Here is a 15,619-nt window from a genome sequence, read left to right on the forward strand (position 1 = left end):
ATGCACCACTTTGTGCTTCTGGCTTTGCATGAGTACTGGAGAACCGAACCTGGGTCATTAGGCTTTGTAGGCAAGTGCCTTAACTACTGAGCCATCTCTCCAGCCTCTGAAACTTTTTTGGGGGGGGAGGAGGGTTTCGAGGTAGTGTCTCACTCTGGCCCAGGCTGATCTGGAATTAACTGTAGTCTCAGGGTGGCCTCAAACTCATGGCAATCCTCCTACCTCTGCCTCCCAAGTGTTGGGATTAAAGGTGTGCACCATCATGCCCGGCTCTCAGAAGCGTTTTTGGTCTTTCAAGGTAGGGTCTCGCTGTAGCCCAGGCTGACCTGGAATTCACTATGGAGTCTCAGGGTGACCTTGAACTCATGGTGTTCCTCCTTCCTTTGCCTCCCGAGTGCTGGGATTAAAGGTGTGCACCACCATGCCCGGCTCTCTCAGAAACTTTTTAATGTCATGTAATCCCATTGGTCATTGGGGTTATTTCCTGAGCTATTGGAGTCTTTTTCAGAAAGACCTCGCCTATGCCTATTTGTTGAAATAGTTTCCCTATGTTTCCCTCCAGCAGGAAAGTTTCCGCTCTTACATGAACATCTTTGATCCATTTTGAGTTGATTTTTGTGCAGGTGACAGATAAATTCTTCTGCTTGTAGAAATTCAATTTTCCCAGCACCATTTGTGAGTAAGGCCATCTTTTTTTCCAATGCCAGTTTTTGACAGCTTTGTCACAAATGAGGTGGCTGTCACTGTGAGTTGATGTCTGTTCTTTTCCATCGGTAGGCGTGTCTGTTTGGTGACAGTACTGTTGTGGTCTTGTTGCTATTGTCCTATAGCATAATTTGAGATCAGGTATTTTGAAACCTCTAGTATTGTTATTTCTGCAAAAAGGTGGCTTTGACTATTTAGGGTCTTTGGTGCTTCCATATGAATTTTAGGATTGGTTTTCTAGTTCTGTGAAGAATTTCATTGAGATTTTGGTAAGGATTGCATTGGCTCTGCACATTGTTTTTGGTAATATATCCATGTTCATGATTTTTTTTTTTTGCAGTGTTTTTATCCTCTGTTTCTTTCTTTCTTTCTTTCTTTCTTTTTTTTTTTTTTTTCGAGGTAAGGTTTCACTCTAGCCCAGGCTGACCTGGAATTCACTATGGAGTCTCAGGGTGGCCTTGAACTCACGGCGATCCTCCTACCTCTGCCTCCCAAGTGCTGGGATTAAAGGCATGAGCCACCACGCCCGGCTATCCTCTGTTTCTTTCTTTTGTGGCCTCTGGAGCCAGAACTGTCTGGGGTCACATGCTTGCTCTGATATCTACGACCTTTGTGACTTGGGGCAAAACACCACCTAGTGGTGCCTCAGTTTCTTCATCTGTAAATTGGGGATAATAAAAGTACCCACTCCCAAAATTGTTTTGGTGACAAAATGGATTAGTTAATTGGTTTTCTAAAAACCCTTAAAAGCCTGGTGTTGGGGCTGGAAGGAAGGCTCGGCGATTAAGATGCTTGCTTGCAAAGCCTAATGACCTGAGTTCAAACTCCCAGTACCCTTATAAAGCCAGATGCACAAAGTGGCACATATGTCTGGAGTTTGTTTGCAGGGACGGGAGGCCCTGGCATGCCCATTCTCTCCCTGCCTTCCTTCCTCCCTTCCTTCCCCTCTCTCTCTCCAAATAAATAAAATATTTAAACCATGGGCTGGAGAGATAGCTTAGCGGTTAAGCGCTTGCCTGTGAAGCCTAAGGACCCCGGTTCGAGGCTCGGTTCCCCAGGTCCCACGTTAGCCAGATGCACAAGGGGGCGCACGCGTCTGGAGTTCGTTTGCAGAGGCTGGAAGCCCTGGCGCGCCCATTCTCTCTCTCTCTCCCTCTGTCTTTCTCTCTGTATCTGTCACTCTCAAATAAAAAAAAAATAATAAATATTTAAACCAAAACCAAAACCTGGTGTGTATGGCAGAACAATTGAGGATCCTTATACTTCACAAACCAAGGGAGTCTGGCATGGTGGAGTTGCGCTGGCCATGCCTGCCCTCACATTTGCCTCCCCGTGAGCAGGGTGCACCACTGTCTTCTTCCAGACAAGCTGGGGGCAGCTCTGCAGTGGACTCCACAGGAAGGTAGAGTCTGAACAAGGAGTCCTGGTTAGAAAAACACATACTCAGGAAAACACAGGCGCTCCCCGGGCAGAGATTTAGAAAAACAACAGTCCATGGCTACTTGATTAAAGGGTAGGAACTAATTATTCTTTACAGAGGGACGTGAGGCCACATGTGGGGCTGTGGCTTGCTGGTAGCATGTAGATTTCCGTAGGACACAAGGAAGTCTTTTCCGCTGAAAACATACAGATAATCAGATAGATGTAGTCTGGAGTTAGTGGAAGGAGGCCCATCTCCTGGTTTCTAGAAGAATTCCCCGAATGGTATAGAAACATCTTTTGCAGCACTTTGAACATAAAAGTCTTCTTGAGGCCAGGGAAATGACTCAGGTACAGCGCTTGCTATGCAAGCGTCAGGATCTGCGTTTGATCTCTGGCACCCACGGAAAATGCCAGCATAGCAATCCCAGCACTGTGGAGGTGGAGACGGGGAAATCCCCTGGGGATCACTGCCCAGGTAGTCTTGATGAACTGGTGAACTCTAAATTCAGCATAAGACCCTGTCTCAAAGAAGAAGGTGGAGAATGACTGAGGAAGACCCTTGATGTCACTCTCTGACCTTCATGTGCCCATGTGCATACATGACACACATGCAGACATATACACTTACATACTTGCCCCCCACCCAGCATTAGATATTTAAAAGACTTTTGTTGGGCAGGAGAGATAGGTTAGCAGTAAGGCGCTTGCCTGCAAAGCCAAGAGACTCAGGTTCAATCCCCCACGACCCACACAAGCCGGATGCACAAGGTGGCAGGCACATCCAGAGTTCCATTTGCAGCAACTGGAGGCCCTGGTATGCCCATCCTCTCCCTCTCTCAAATAAATACATTGTAGAAACAAAATATTTAAAAGACTTTTGTTACTAAACATCCCTTGAAAATGATCTGTAATTTCTGTTGATTAGGACGGCTCACAGACAGCCTAAATGTTTGAAGCGCGCACATTGGAAGTGCGATCAGAGCAGCAGCGGCTCAGTCACTGGGCGACACTGAATACGCGCTCGTGATCGTGCGAAAGGAAGGGCTGCCTTGGCCGTGCGATTTCTCACCGACTTTTCCGCCATTCTGCCAGGGATGAATGTTCCCCCTGGCCGAGGCTGCCTGGCCACAGATGACAAGAAATCTCAACAGAGTCATGCTGGGGCTACAGCTCTGTGCCAGAAGGCTTGCCTAGCACACTGGAGGGCCTAGGTTCAATCCCCGGTATTGCCAGAAAAGGAGAAAAGAAAAGAAAGGAAGTTAGGTGGAAGAAAGCTGAAAAAGTCTTACCAATATTTATCCAACAACATCTGGCTTATTCCAGGTGGACTGTGAAGGGACAGAGGAAGCTCCCATGTCAGGGAACTTACAGCTCCAAGACTTCAGTCGGCTGATCAATCCCTAAGATCGTCATCAACATCTGCCTCACAGAAGTAATGCTTCTGCCTATCCACTGGCTGAGGCTCTCTTAGCTTTTGCTCCCTGCTCACAGTCTTGTGCCAAGTCCCTGGGGACTTCTTGCCAATGCTGGGGTGTCCTTCCAGGCTCCTGCATGATGCTCCACTGACCTCCTACTTGAGGGGCATCTGTCATTTGCCTCACACAATACCTTTTTGCCTGAAGCTCCCCTCTTGCCTTGGCAAACGTCCTCATCTTCCTGCAGGCCAACTCCTGAAAACTGTAGCTGTTATATCCATCTATGTATCTGCAACACATCACCTAGAGGTCCCATCACTCTAAATGTGAGACATCTGCTCTTGTACCCCCACCCCCATAGGGTCTCGCTCTAGCCCAGGCTGACCTGAATTCACTATATAGTCTCAGGCTGGCCTCAAACTCATAGAAATCCTCTTACCTCTTCCTACTGGGTTTAAAAATGTGCACCACCATGCCCAGTTTGTTTGTTTGTTTATTTAAGAGAGAGAAAGAAAGAGGGAGAGGGAGAGGGAGAGGGAGAAAGAGAGAGAGAGAGGGATAGAGAGAGGGAGAATCTAGATGCATCAGGGCCTCTAGCCTCTGCAAACGAATTCCAGATGCATGTGCCACTTTGTACATCTAGTTTTATGTGGGTACTAGAAAAATCAAACCTCGGTCATTAGGTTTTGCAGGCAAGTGCCTTAAGTGCTAAGCCATCTCTCCAGCCCTTTTCTTGATTTTTGTTCCCAGCGCTGCCCTACACACAGGTTTTCTCTATTTTTCCTAGTTGTTTGGCTAAAAATCTTAGAACATCTATGACTCTCTTTTATTTTACCCTCTCTCTCCCACCCACTACCCGGTCCTGTTCTTGCTACCTTCGAATGTATTCAAAATGCCTCCATCTTTCTCCAGTCCCCTGCCATCACCTGGAACTAAGTTCCTACCATCTCTTATGAGGGGCCATGGCAGGGACTTCTCCACCTCCTTCCTGTCCCATGTCCCCTAGAGCTCTCTTCACAGGGCATTGAGAACTTAGACCTGGTTTCCCTTTTGCCCAGAACCTCCAAAAGCCTCTCATTTCAGCCAGGCTAAAATCTACAGAGCTTGCAGTGGCCTGTACACTCTTACCCTCTGGCCCTTGCTTCTTGTTTTCAACTCTTTTCTCTGCCCACTCAAGGCGGGTGAGTCTTGCCTGTCTTTAGCTGTGCCAAGAATTTCCCTGCTTGCTTCAGGATCTTTGCACACTTTGTTCAGTCCACATGAATCATTCTCCCACTTCTTTAAGGTCTCTATGTAAAAGACCAGCTATGGACTGGAGAGATGGCTTAGCTGTTAAGGAACTCGTCTGCGAAGCCTAAGGACCCAGGTTCGGTTCCCCACTACCCACGTAAGCCAGATGCACAATGTGGCACATGCATCTGGAGTTTGTCTGCAGTGGCTAGAAGCCTTGGCATGCCCATTCTCTCTTGTTGTCTCAATAAATAAATAAATAAATAAATAAAATTTAAAAGGTCATCTATGGGCTAGAGTGAGATGCTACCTTAAAAACAAACAAACAAAACACCCCAGGGCTGGAGAGATGGCTTAACAGTTAAAGTACTTGCCTGCAGAGCCTGACACAGGTTCGATTTCCCAGGACCCACATAAGCCAGATGCACAAGGTGGCGTATGTGTCTGGAGTTCGTTTGCAGTGCCTGGAGACCCTGGCTGCCCATCTCTCTATATATCTGCTTCTTCCTCTCGCTCTCTCTCAAATAAATAAATAAATAATGTGTTTTCTAAATCCCAAAATAAACTAAAATTAAAAAAAAATTTAAAGCCTGGTGCAGTGGTGCATGCCTTTAATCCTGGCACTTGAGAGAGCATCACCATGAGTTTGACACCAGCCTTGAACTACAGGGTGAGTTCCAGGTCAGCTTAGGCTAGAGTGAGACCCTACTTCAAAAAAGATTGAAAAAAAAATAGATAAAATAAAAAAGACCAGCTAGTCCTACCAGGCTCCTCGTCTTTCTGCCCTACTTTGGTGTTCTCTGTAGAATTGATCACCTCCTTATATAAGCCCCAAGACAGCTGGGACTGTGTTTGCAGTTGGCTGGATCTCTGTGCCCAATACAATGCCCAGGACATTGAAGAGTCAGCAGATGCTTAAAGCTAAATTTATTATGCGTCCACTGTGAGCCAGGCAAAAGGTGGAGTTTGATAAGAATTATGTATGTAGTTCTCAAAGCAACTCTCTGAAGGTCAGATCAAATCAAACCCTTTTGCAGGTCGAGACTGAGGATTGGGGAAGTTGGGGAGTTGCAAAGGTCACTGATGACTTGGACTTGACTCCAGGCCTTGGAGCCCGCTGGGCCTGTGTTCCCATCACCTTGTGCTGGGGCTGCCCAGCTTCGTTCCAGAAAGGTTTGCCACAGCTGCCTGGTCTGCTTGTCACCAGCAACCTGTGGCTAGTCTGTGGACTCAAAACACGGGAAAGGCAGGAGCGCTGCTGTGTCTGGTGCTACAGGACAGGACCTCTTGGGAAATGTTTGGGGTTTTGCTTTGCTGGGGGGCAGTTACTGCGTTTTGCAGGCTCTTTCTCCTATATGACCAGGCCAGGGATGCATGCCAGGCCTGGGAAGATAAGAAGAGTGTAGAGTCCAACACATGGAGCGGCCATGTTAAGTGCTGCTCATTGAGCTCTACTGGGTGAAAGGAGGCAGCTGGGTGAGAATAGACATTCCTAGGCATCTCCCCAAAGGAGGCTCATCCTTCACGTTCACCTCTATGTGCCACGAACCAAGAACTTCACTCTGTGTTTGGTTTTTCGAGGTAGGGTCTTGCTCTAGCCCAGGCGAACCTGGAAGTCACTATGTAGTCTCTGGCTGGCTTTGAATTCACAGCTATCCTTCTACCTCGGCCACCTGAGTGCTGGGATTAAAGGTGTGTATCACCACCCCGCACCCCTTTCACTCTTCTGAGGTCATTCTGCGTTACCTCCATTTTTCAGGTGGAGGAACTAGGGACCAGAGAGGCGGAGTCACCTGACCAATGTTAGACTGTTCAGGGTTGGCAGAGCTGGCTTCAGCATCAGTGTCCTAACCATTAGGGAAAAGTGCCCCTTTATTGTACCTCCAAGAGGATGGCATGTTACCATCATTGGTGGTTCTCTTTTGGGGAGATTGAACTTGGGAAAACTATTCTTTATTGTTATTATCATCATCATCCTTTAAAAATATTTTATTTCTTTATTTGAGAGAGAGAAAGAAGAAGAGAGAGAGAATGAATGGGCGTGCCAGGGCCTCTAGCCACTGCAAACAAACTCCAGATGCATGTGCCACCTTTGCATCTGACTTATGTGGGTCCTGGGGAATTGAACCTGGGTCCTTATGCTTTGCAGGCAAGTGCCTTAACTGCTGAGCCATCTCTCCAGCCCATCACCATCATCTTTGTGTGTGAATGCAGACTCACACGTGGCATGATGAGGCAGAAGAGGATAACCCCAGGTATCAGTCCTCACCTCCGCCTTGTTTGAGGCTGCGTCTCTTGTTCACTGCTGCAGATGATAGATGGGCTGGCTGGCCTGTGGGCTTCTGGGATTAGCCCGTCTCCACCTCGTATCTCACGGTGAAGCCCTGAGATTACTGACATGTGCTTCTGTGTCCAGCTTCATGTGGACTCTGGGGACCCCAGCTCGGGTCATCACACCCGCACAGCAAGTGCTTGACCTGGCTGAGCCATTTCCTCAGCCTGGGAAAAGTTTTTCTAAATGGGTCAGCATGGCAGGAAGCTAAAGTATGAGGCCAATGCAGCAACCAATGGCTGGTGGATGGGAGCAGGCAAGGCGGAGAATCTGGAAGCATGGGGTTGTGGAGGGGCAGAGCCGGAGGAAGTTGAGAAAGTGTGTGTGGGGAACGGTTATCATCACTGAGTGATTCAAGCAAATATGTATCTCAGAAAAGGGCATTGTTGGGCTTTTTTTTTCTCCTATTGAACATCGACTTCATGACTAAGCCTTTTCTTTTTGTTTGAAAAATTTTTTTGTTCATTTTTATTTATTTATTTGAGAGCGACAGACAGAGAGAGAGAGAAAGAGGCAGATAGAGAGAGAATGGGTGAGCCAGGGCCTCCAGCCACTGCAAACGAACTCCAGATGCATGTGCCAGTTTGTACATCTGGCTTTACATGGATTGGGGAATAAAACTCTGGCTGCTAGACTTTGCAAGGAAGTACCTTTAATTGCTGAGCCATTTCTCCAGCTTGAGAACTTTTTTATTGTTGTTCACTTTTATTTACTCATTTGAGAGTGACAGAGACAGAAAGAGGCAGATAGAGAGAATGGGCGCGCCAGGGCCTCCAGCTACTGCAAACAAACTCCAGACATGTGTGACCCCTTGTGCATCTGGCTAACGTGGGTCCTGGGGAATCGAACCTCGAACTGGGGTCCTTAGGCTTCACAGGCAAGCACTTAACCTCTAAGCCATCTCTCCAGCCCCACTAAGCCTTTTCTATCCATTCCCAGAGAGTGGGTGCAGAATGCTCATTCTGTCCATTTTCAGTTACAGAATGAACTCTTCGGTGACTCTGATGAGTATTGTATCTTATTATATGGGTATTCTGCAACTTGGACTTTAATCATTTTTTCCTTCACTTTTTAAAAAACGTATTCTTTATTTGCAAGTAGAGAGAGAGAGAGAGATACAAGGAGAGAAAATGGTGTGTGGGGCCTTCAGCTGCTGTAAACAAACTCCAGGCACACATACTACTGTGCATCTGGCTTTATGTGGGTACTGGGGAATTATTGAACCTGAGTCATTAGGTTTTGCAAGCATGTGCCTTAAGTGCTGAGTCATCTCTTCAGGCCCCCTTCCTTTTTTATTTTTATTTTTTCAAGTTAGGGTATTACTCTAGCCTAGGCTGACCTGGAATTCACCATATAGTCTCAGGGTGGCCTTGAACTTATAATGATCCTCCTACCTCTATACAAAAGGGATGTGGGCTAGAGGGATGGCTTAGCTGTTACTGTGCTTATCTGTGAAGCTTAAGGACCCAGGTTCAATTCCCCAGTACTCATGTAAGCCAGATGCCCAGGGTGGTACATGTGTCTGGAGTTCATTTGCAATAGCTATAGGCCCTGGTGCACCCATTCTCTCTCTGTCTCTCTGTGCCTCTTTTTCCCTTCTCTCTCTCAAATACATTCTTTTTGTTGTTGTTTGTTTTTGAGGTAGGCTCTCACTCTAGCCGAGGCTGACCTGGAATTCATTATGTAATCTCTGGGTGGCCTCAAACTCATGGCGCTCCTCCTTCCTCTGCTTCCTGAGTGCTGGAATTAAAGGTGTGAGCCAACACGTCAGGCTAATTTTTTTTTTTTTTTTTTAAGAAGCATGTATCTGGAGTTTGTTTGCAGCATTTGAGAGGTGGAGGCAAGAAGAGCAGAAGTTCAAGGTCACTTTCAGTTACATAGGGAATTTGAGGCCAGCCTGAGATACATGGAACCCTGTCTTTTAAACCATCTTTCCTCCCCTACCTTCTGACTCAGCTTGTATGGCCTTCAGGGATGTGTGAAGGCTCCTCAGCCTGTGTGTACCAAGAGAGAATTTCTGGCCGAGTGGATGCCATAAACACCCCTGGCTGGTGTTTGGGAATTGTTTATATGTGAGAAATAATAACAAAGACTGCCATCAGGTTGCACTTTTTAGACTTTACTTTCATGGTTGGAAGGTTGACTGTGGGACCTTGGGGCTTCCTCTTGGAGGGAGAGCAGGAGTTTGGAGTGAATGTAGCTGCTGAGATCTCAGAAAACACCGGCCACCTTGTGCATCTTGGCCACCATTGTAGGCAGCTTTTGGGTTAATAAGAAGTGTTTTTGGAAACAGTGATGTAGTATGTGCATCTAATCAGTGAATAACGACACATTGTCTCTTCTCTTCTAGACCTAAGCGACAACGCCACAACTTCCCTATGTTTCCTTCTCCCAAGGCCTGGAATTTTCGAGGGGTAAGTGTCTTCTCTGAGTGGCCCTGCTGGAAAATGTCCCCTGTGGAGTAGCACTCCTGCCTCAGCTGGGCTGCTGTCACCGTTTACTTCTCTAACAAACTTTCCACCAAGGGAAAGTGTTGGGGAAGTCCCTTCTGGTCTGACTCTCAAGGTTTAAGTGGTTGATAGGCCGACATGGTCTGCACGGGCCATTGTGAGCTGTGGGAGGACTGGGGGTAGGGCGGTCAAGGTTGGTGGGGGGCGGAGGAGCTCAGCTATTCTTGGGGCCTGGAAGGAAGCTGTGTACAATGAAGGAAAAGGAAGTGTCTGGTAATGTGTAAACTTATACCTCCATGGGGAGCTTTGCATTCCGAAAGTCTGGAAGCTTTAAACAGTCAGATTCTTCCAAGCGCAAAGCAGTAGTCTCTTGCTGGCGTTGGTGGGGTCGGGTAGATGGGGTGCATTTTCCTTGATGTGTAGTGATGATGATGGTATCCCGGCACTGAGAGGTCCTACTGTGCTGAGATGAGCTCTAGTGTTGACCCTGGAAGGGCCCCAGAACTCGGAGTTCATTTGACCCCCAGTGAAAGCCAGTCTTGTATTAGATTTTCACAGTTCACTTCCTTTGAGTCTTCTTTTATCTCTCTTGTCCTTGGATTTTTTTAAACTTTTTAAAAAATTTGTGTTATTTACTTATTTGCAAGCAGAAAGCTATAGAAGAAAGAGAGAGAGAGAGAGAGAGAGAGAGAGAGAGAGAATGAGAGAGAGAGAGAGAGAGAGAATGGGCACACCAGGGCCTCTAGACACTGCAAATAAACTCCAGATACATGCATCACTTTGGACATCTGGCTTTACATGGGTACTGCGTATGAAACCAGGTCATTAGGCTTTGCAGGCAAGTGCCTTAAGTGCTGAGCCATCTCTTCAGCCCTTGGATTAGTGGGTTTGTTTTGATGCCTGTTTAGCTAGTTCTGACTCTGTATTGGACCCAAGGGCTGATGGCTGCCATAGCACAAGTGGACTGATATCTGACCTCTAGACTTTTGTTCCCTGCTATAAGACAGAGTTGTCCATAATCATGGTCTCTTAATCTTTTTTTTTTCCTTTTCAAATTTTTGTTAACAACTTCCATGATTATAAACAGTATCCCATGGTAATGCCCTCCCTCCCCCCACTTTCCCTTTTGAAACTCCATTCTCCATCATATCTCCTCCCCCTCTCAGTCTCTTTTATTTTGATGTCATCATCTTTTCCTCCTATTATGATGGTCTTGTGTAGGTTGTGTCAGGCCATTTTGTATCTGGAAGACAACATTGTAAGGAGTCCTTCCCTGCCTTTGACTCTTACGTGCTTTCTGCCACCTCTTCCACAAGAGACCCTGTGGCTCTAACATTCTTTCTGCCACCTCTTCCACAATGAGCCTCGGAGGGTGGTCAACTTCTTCCTTTCTCCTTCTCTTCAACAATGGTCATTAGTCAAGGATGGCAGGTCCACAGGGCAGTAAAACCACTTGCCTAGGGGTGATGCTGGTTTTAGCGATGGAAATCCTCCACCTTGGGACTTTCATTCACCTCCATCACAGGTGGGCTGGGTTAATTAATTATCATGTCTGTGCTCTTGAGACATCTCTAGCTGGTTCCTCTCTAAAAACGTTTTATAGTCCTATGTGGTGATGCATGCCTGTAATCACGGTGCTGGGGCTCTTGTCCAGCCAGGGTTACAATAGTGAGACCCTATTTCAAAACACTGGAATGGGGCTGGAGAGATGGCTCAGAGGTGAAGGTGCTTGTCTGCAAAGCCAAAGTACTGTGTTTGACTCCCCTGTACCCAGATGCACAAGGTGGCACGTGTCTGGAGTTTATTTGCAGTGGTTAAAGGCCCTGGTGCGCCCACTTTCTCGCCCTCCTTGTAAATAAATAAATAAATAAATAAATAAATAAAAAGGAAAAAAAAGACACTGAAATGTTTTGAGGATGTCACTCTGTGGAACAACGCCTGCTTAGCATGTACAAGACTGAGTTTGATTCTCAGGACTGCAAAAATAAAGACATCAGTAAGAATTCCTCGATTTGTTTCATTTTTATTTTATTTTGGTTTTTCGAGATAGGGTCTTGCTCTAGCCTAGGCTGACCTGGCATTAGTCTCAGGCTGGCCGAGAACTCACAGTGCTGCTTCCACCTCAGCCTCTGAAGTGCTGGGATTAAAGGCTGGTGACACCACAGCTGGCCTTCCCCAGCTTGTTTCAGCGGTGTGAATGATTAACATCCAACAGGTGTGTGGGCCAACTGCACCGTTTGTCTTATTCCCTTGTGCTTACTTTGATTTCTCCTGGCCCTGGGGCTTCTTGGAGAAGTCAGATAAACCAAGATATACTAGAGGGGGATGGAAAGATGGCTTAGCGGTTAAGGTGGTTGCCTGTGAAGCCTAAGGACTCAAGTTTGATTCCCCAGTACCCACCTATGTTAGATGCACAGGGTGGTATATACGTCTGGAGTTTGCAGTGGCTAGAGTCCCTGGCACACCCATTCTCTCTCTCTCTCTCTCTCCATATATGTGTGTGTGTGTATATATGTGTATACACACACATACACACACACACACACACACACATATATGTAAAATAAAAAAAAGATATACCAAAGGGAAAGGCTCTGGGCCTGACCATCACACAGTCTTCTGTAGCCAAATCCACCCCTCTCTGCTTGGAGTAGAATCTGTCAGGTAGAAGGGACTCAAGCAAGTGGAAACAACCTCACTCCCAACACAGACTGGCTTTGTGATCACCATTACGGTCACTGAAACTGATGAAGGACCCAGCACGCCAGGGTGAAGGCATTTGAGGCATTATCTAGTGATGCAGCTCTGTAACGCAGCTGCTCTCCCAGAGCTGTTAGCCTGAGCTGTGTGCACACTGTTCCCGGCTAGGGTCCTAGAACACCATGTGCCTGGAAGTGTTTTGTTTTCTTCTTTATTTAGAAAGGAAGGTTTTAGAATCTCTGGGCTAGCAATATCTCCACATTTATATACACAGCAGCAGCAAACACTATTATATTCTAAGCATTTGCAATTCTATCCCTCATTAGCTTGTAAAGGAAAAGGACCCTGTGTGTGTCCACCCAGGTCTTGAGCATGTGTAGATCTGGAGGGCTGAGCGGTGGGGTCATGAGCAGTAGATTGGGAAAGGTAGGAGGAGCCACAAGGCCCTGGAGGAGCAGTGAAGGGCAAGATCTGAGGACTAGAAATAGCAGTTTGGGAAAGGGAGAGATTGAGATTTCATGTTGTTTGTTTGTTTTGTAAGGTAGGGTCTCACTCTTGCCCAGACTGACCTGGAATTTACTCTGTAGTCTCAGGGTGGCCTTGAACTCACTGCAGTCCTCTGTTCCCGAGTGCTGGGATAAAAGGCGTGCGCTGCCATGCCCCACAGTTCAGGGTGTTTTTAAGAAGGCCTTGCAGAGTGATTTGCACTGAAACCTCTTCACCTTCCCTGGAAACGGCCCCTGCAAACCTGCATGGGTTGGGTCCTTGACGCATCAGGGCTGGCATTTGTGGCTGCCTGTTGGCTTGGCTATAGAGGGTGCATGGCTAGTGAAATTTGGATTCCACCTCCTCTCTACTTCCAGAGTGATTGAGCTCTGGCTCAGATGTCGTTAACCCGGTGCCTACCTCCCCCTGTCTCCCTTACCCAGTGCGGGGCTTATAGTCTTCCTAGGGCCTCTCAATCCCGAACCAGGGGTGCCATGGGTGCATTACAGACAAGCTGAGGGCATGATCCAGCTGCTGGTGGTGGGAATGTTGAAACCAGAGTAAAGACCTGAACAGAGCCGGGGGTGGGGTGGGTGGGGGGGATAAAAAGGCCAGTGAGGTGCGACCCTGGAGGCTGGTCACACCCACACAGCTCCTCTGTCGGGTATGCGGATGCGAAGCGCATCCAGTCTCCATCTGCTTGGGGAAGTGCTAACTTCACTTTCTACACTTCCATCAGAGAGAGATTGACATTTTCTCTCTCTCTTTTTAAATATTGGTTATTTGGAGGGGAGAGAATGGGCGCACCAGGGCCTCTTGCCACTGTAAATGAACTCCATACAAGTGTGCCATTTTGTCCATCTGGCTTTACTTGGATGCTGGGGAATCGAACCATTTGGCTTTGCAAGCAAGAGCCTTTAACCGCAGAGCCATATCTTTCGCCCCAGACTCTGACAATTTTGAAAGTATTGCTTCTGCTCCCCTGCCATTGTGCTGGGAAATACTTCAGGACCTACCGTGTGCAGAACAGTGCTTTAGGCACATCTCAGACACTCTTGCCTTCTCCTTCTCTACTGCTTAGTTTTAGCCTAGGCCACTTTGGTAGAAATTTCTAGACTTCTAGGTTTAGAAGGGCATGCCCTCTTAGCCTCAGCCTCTTAAAGAAGGTGAGACCTGATGTATCTGTCAAGACTAATATAAGGTATCAAAACTCAGTGAAAAGTAGCTGAATTGAAAGGTAAGGACAGAGCTGGAGAGATTTCTCAGAGGTTATTTATTTGCAAGCAGAGAGAGAGAAAGTGAGTGTGGGTACATCATGTCCTCTTGACTTTGCAAATGAACTCCAGAAAAATGTGCCACTTTGTGCATCTGCCTTTAGGTGGGTCCTGGGGATTTGAACCAGGGCTATCAGGTTGTTTAAGCAAGCACCTTTAAACTCTGAGCCATCTTCCCAGCCCCTAGTTGACTTTTATGGCTAGTTCCTTTCATGTCACCTATGTATGTAGTGCATGCTGTTGGGGCTCTTTTTAAAAAAATTATTTATTTATTTATTTATTTATGAGAAAGAGATAGAGTAAGATAGATACAGAAAGGGTGTGCCAGGGCTTCCAGCCACTGCAAACAAACTCCAGATGCATGCGTCACTTTGAGCATCTGGTTTACGTGGGTACTGGGGAATGGAACCTGGGTCCTTAGGCTTTGCAGGCAAGTGCCTTAACAGCTAAGCCATCTCTCCAGCCCTGCTTTGTTTGTTTTTAACCTAAGCCAGAACCATGACTTCATTATGGTATTGTGTTTTTCTTTTTCACATGTGCTGCCTGCACACACATGCACATGTGTTTGTGGTGTGCATGCATGTGATGTGCGTGTAGGTGCCCGTATGCATGTGGGTACATGTACATGTATGTGTGTGAGAGCAACTTCAGGAGTCATGCTCAGGCACTGTCCCCCTCTTTTGGAGACAGTGTTACTCACGGGCCTGGAGCTCACTAACTAGACTATTCTGTGAGCTCCAGGGACCCTCACTGCAAACACTCGCCATCACGCCAGCTATTTACACGGGTGCCGGGGGTGGAGCTCGGGTCTGAGTGCCTGTGACACTGAGCTATCTCCTCAGTCCTGTGTTTTGCTATTATGTTTCCTCAGCATGTTTTATTCTCAACACTCTTCCCATCCTTCCCTGTTTTTGAAAAGACTGGACAGTCTTTAAACTTTGTGAAAAGATCAGCCCAGTTGCTTTATGGGATATGTCTCATATTTGGGTTTATTTGACTTCCTTCAGTAAACACATACATGTATGTATGTATATATATATGAAGATGCTCTGAAACATGTCTCATGTACTAATAGTTCTCTGATTTTTTTTTTTCACTTTATAGAGTAACAAATTCAGACTCTGAGTTATGGGAGACCAGAACTTCCTGGGCCATTTGCTTTTATAAAAATTTTTAATTTTATTATTTTTTGAGGTAGGGTCTCTCACTCTTAGTCCAGCCAATCTGGAACTCACTGAGTGGTTCCCAGCTGGCCTTGAATGTACAGTACTCCGACTATTTCTGTCCCCAAGTGCTGGGGTTAAAGGTGTGTGCCTCCACACTTGGATCCACTGTTTGCTCGTTTTTGTTTTTGTTTTTTTTTTTTTTTTTTTTGGTGTTACAAGGTAGGGTCTCACTCTGACCCAGGCTGACATGGAATTCACTATGTAGTCTCAGGGTGGCCTCAAACTCACGGTGATCCTCCTACTTCTGCCTCCTGAGTGCTGGGATTAAAGGCATGCGCCTCCACACCCAGCTCACTGTTTGCTTTTTTGTATGTATCTACCATTTAAAAAAATGAAAACCAAAAATATACCTGATATGTGTTCATATGTGATATGGTTC

At 46.7% G+C, this 15,619-nt stretch overlaps 1 protein-coding gene across 1 annotated transcript in view; it reads left to right on the plus strand.

Moving 5' to 3' along the window:
• The window catches only part of Arhgef3 (Rho guanine nucleotide exchange factor 3), a 369,200-nt gene that overhangs the window by 116,389 nt on the left and 237,192 nt on the right, over positions 1–15,619 (plus strand). Inside the window, exon 3 of the mRNA XM_012949393.2 lies at positions 9,455–9,518. Coding sequence (XP_012804847.2) covers positions 9,455–9,518 — 64 coding nt within the window. The remainder of the gene's footprint in view (positions 1–9,454; positions 9,519–15,619) is intronic.

This window comes from Jaculus jaculus, chromosome 16 (assembly GCF_020740685.1).
Source record: "Jaculus jaculus isolate mJacJac1 chromosome 16, mJacJac1.mat.Y.cur, whole genome shotgun sequence".
Lineage (NCBI taxonomy): Eukaryota > Metazoa > Chordata > Mammalia > Rodentia > Dipodidae > Jaculus > Jaculus jaculus.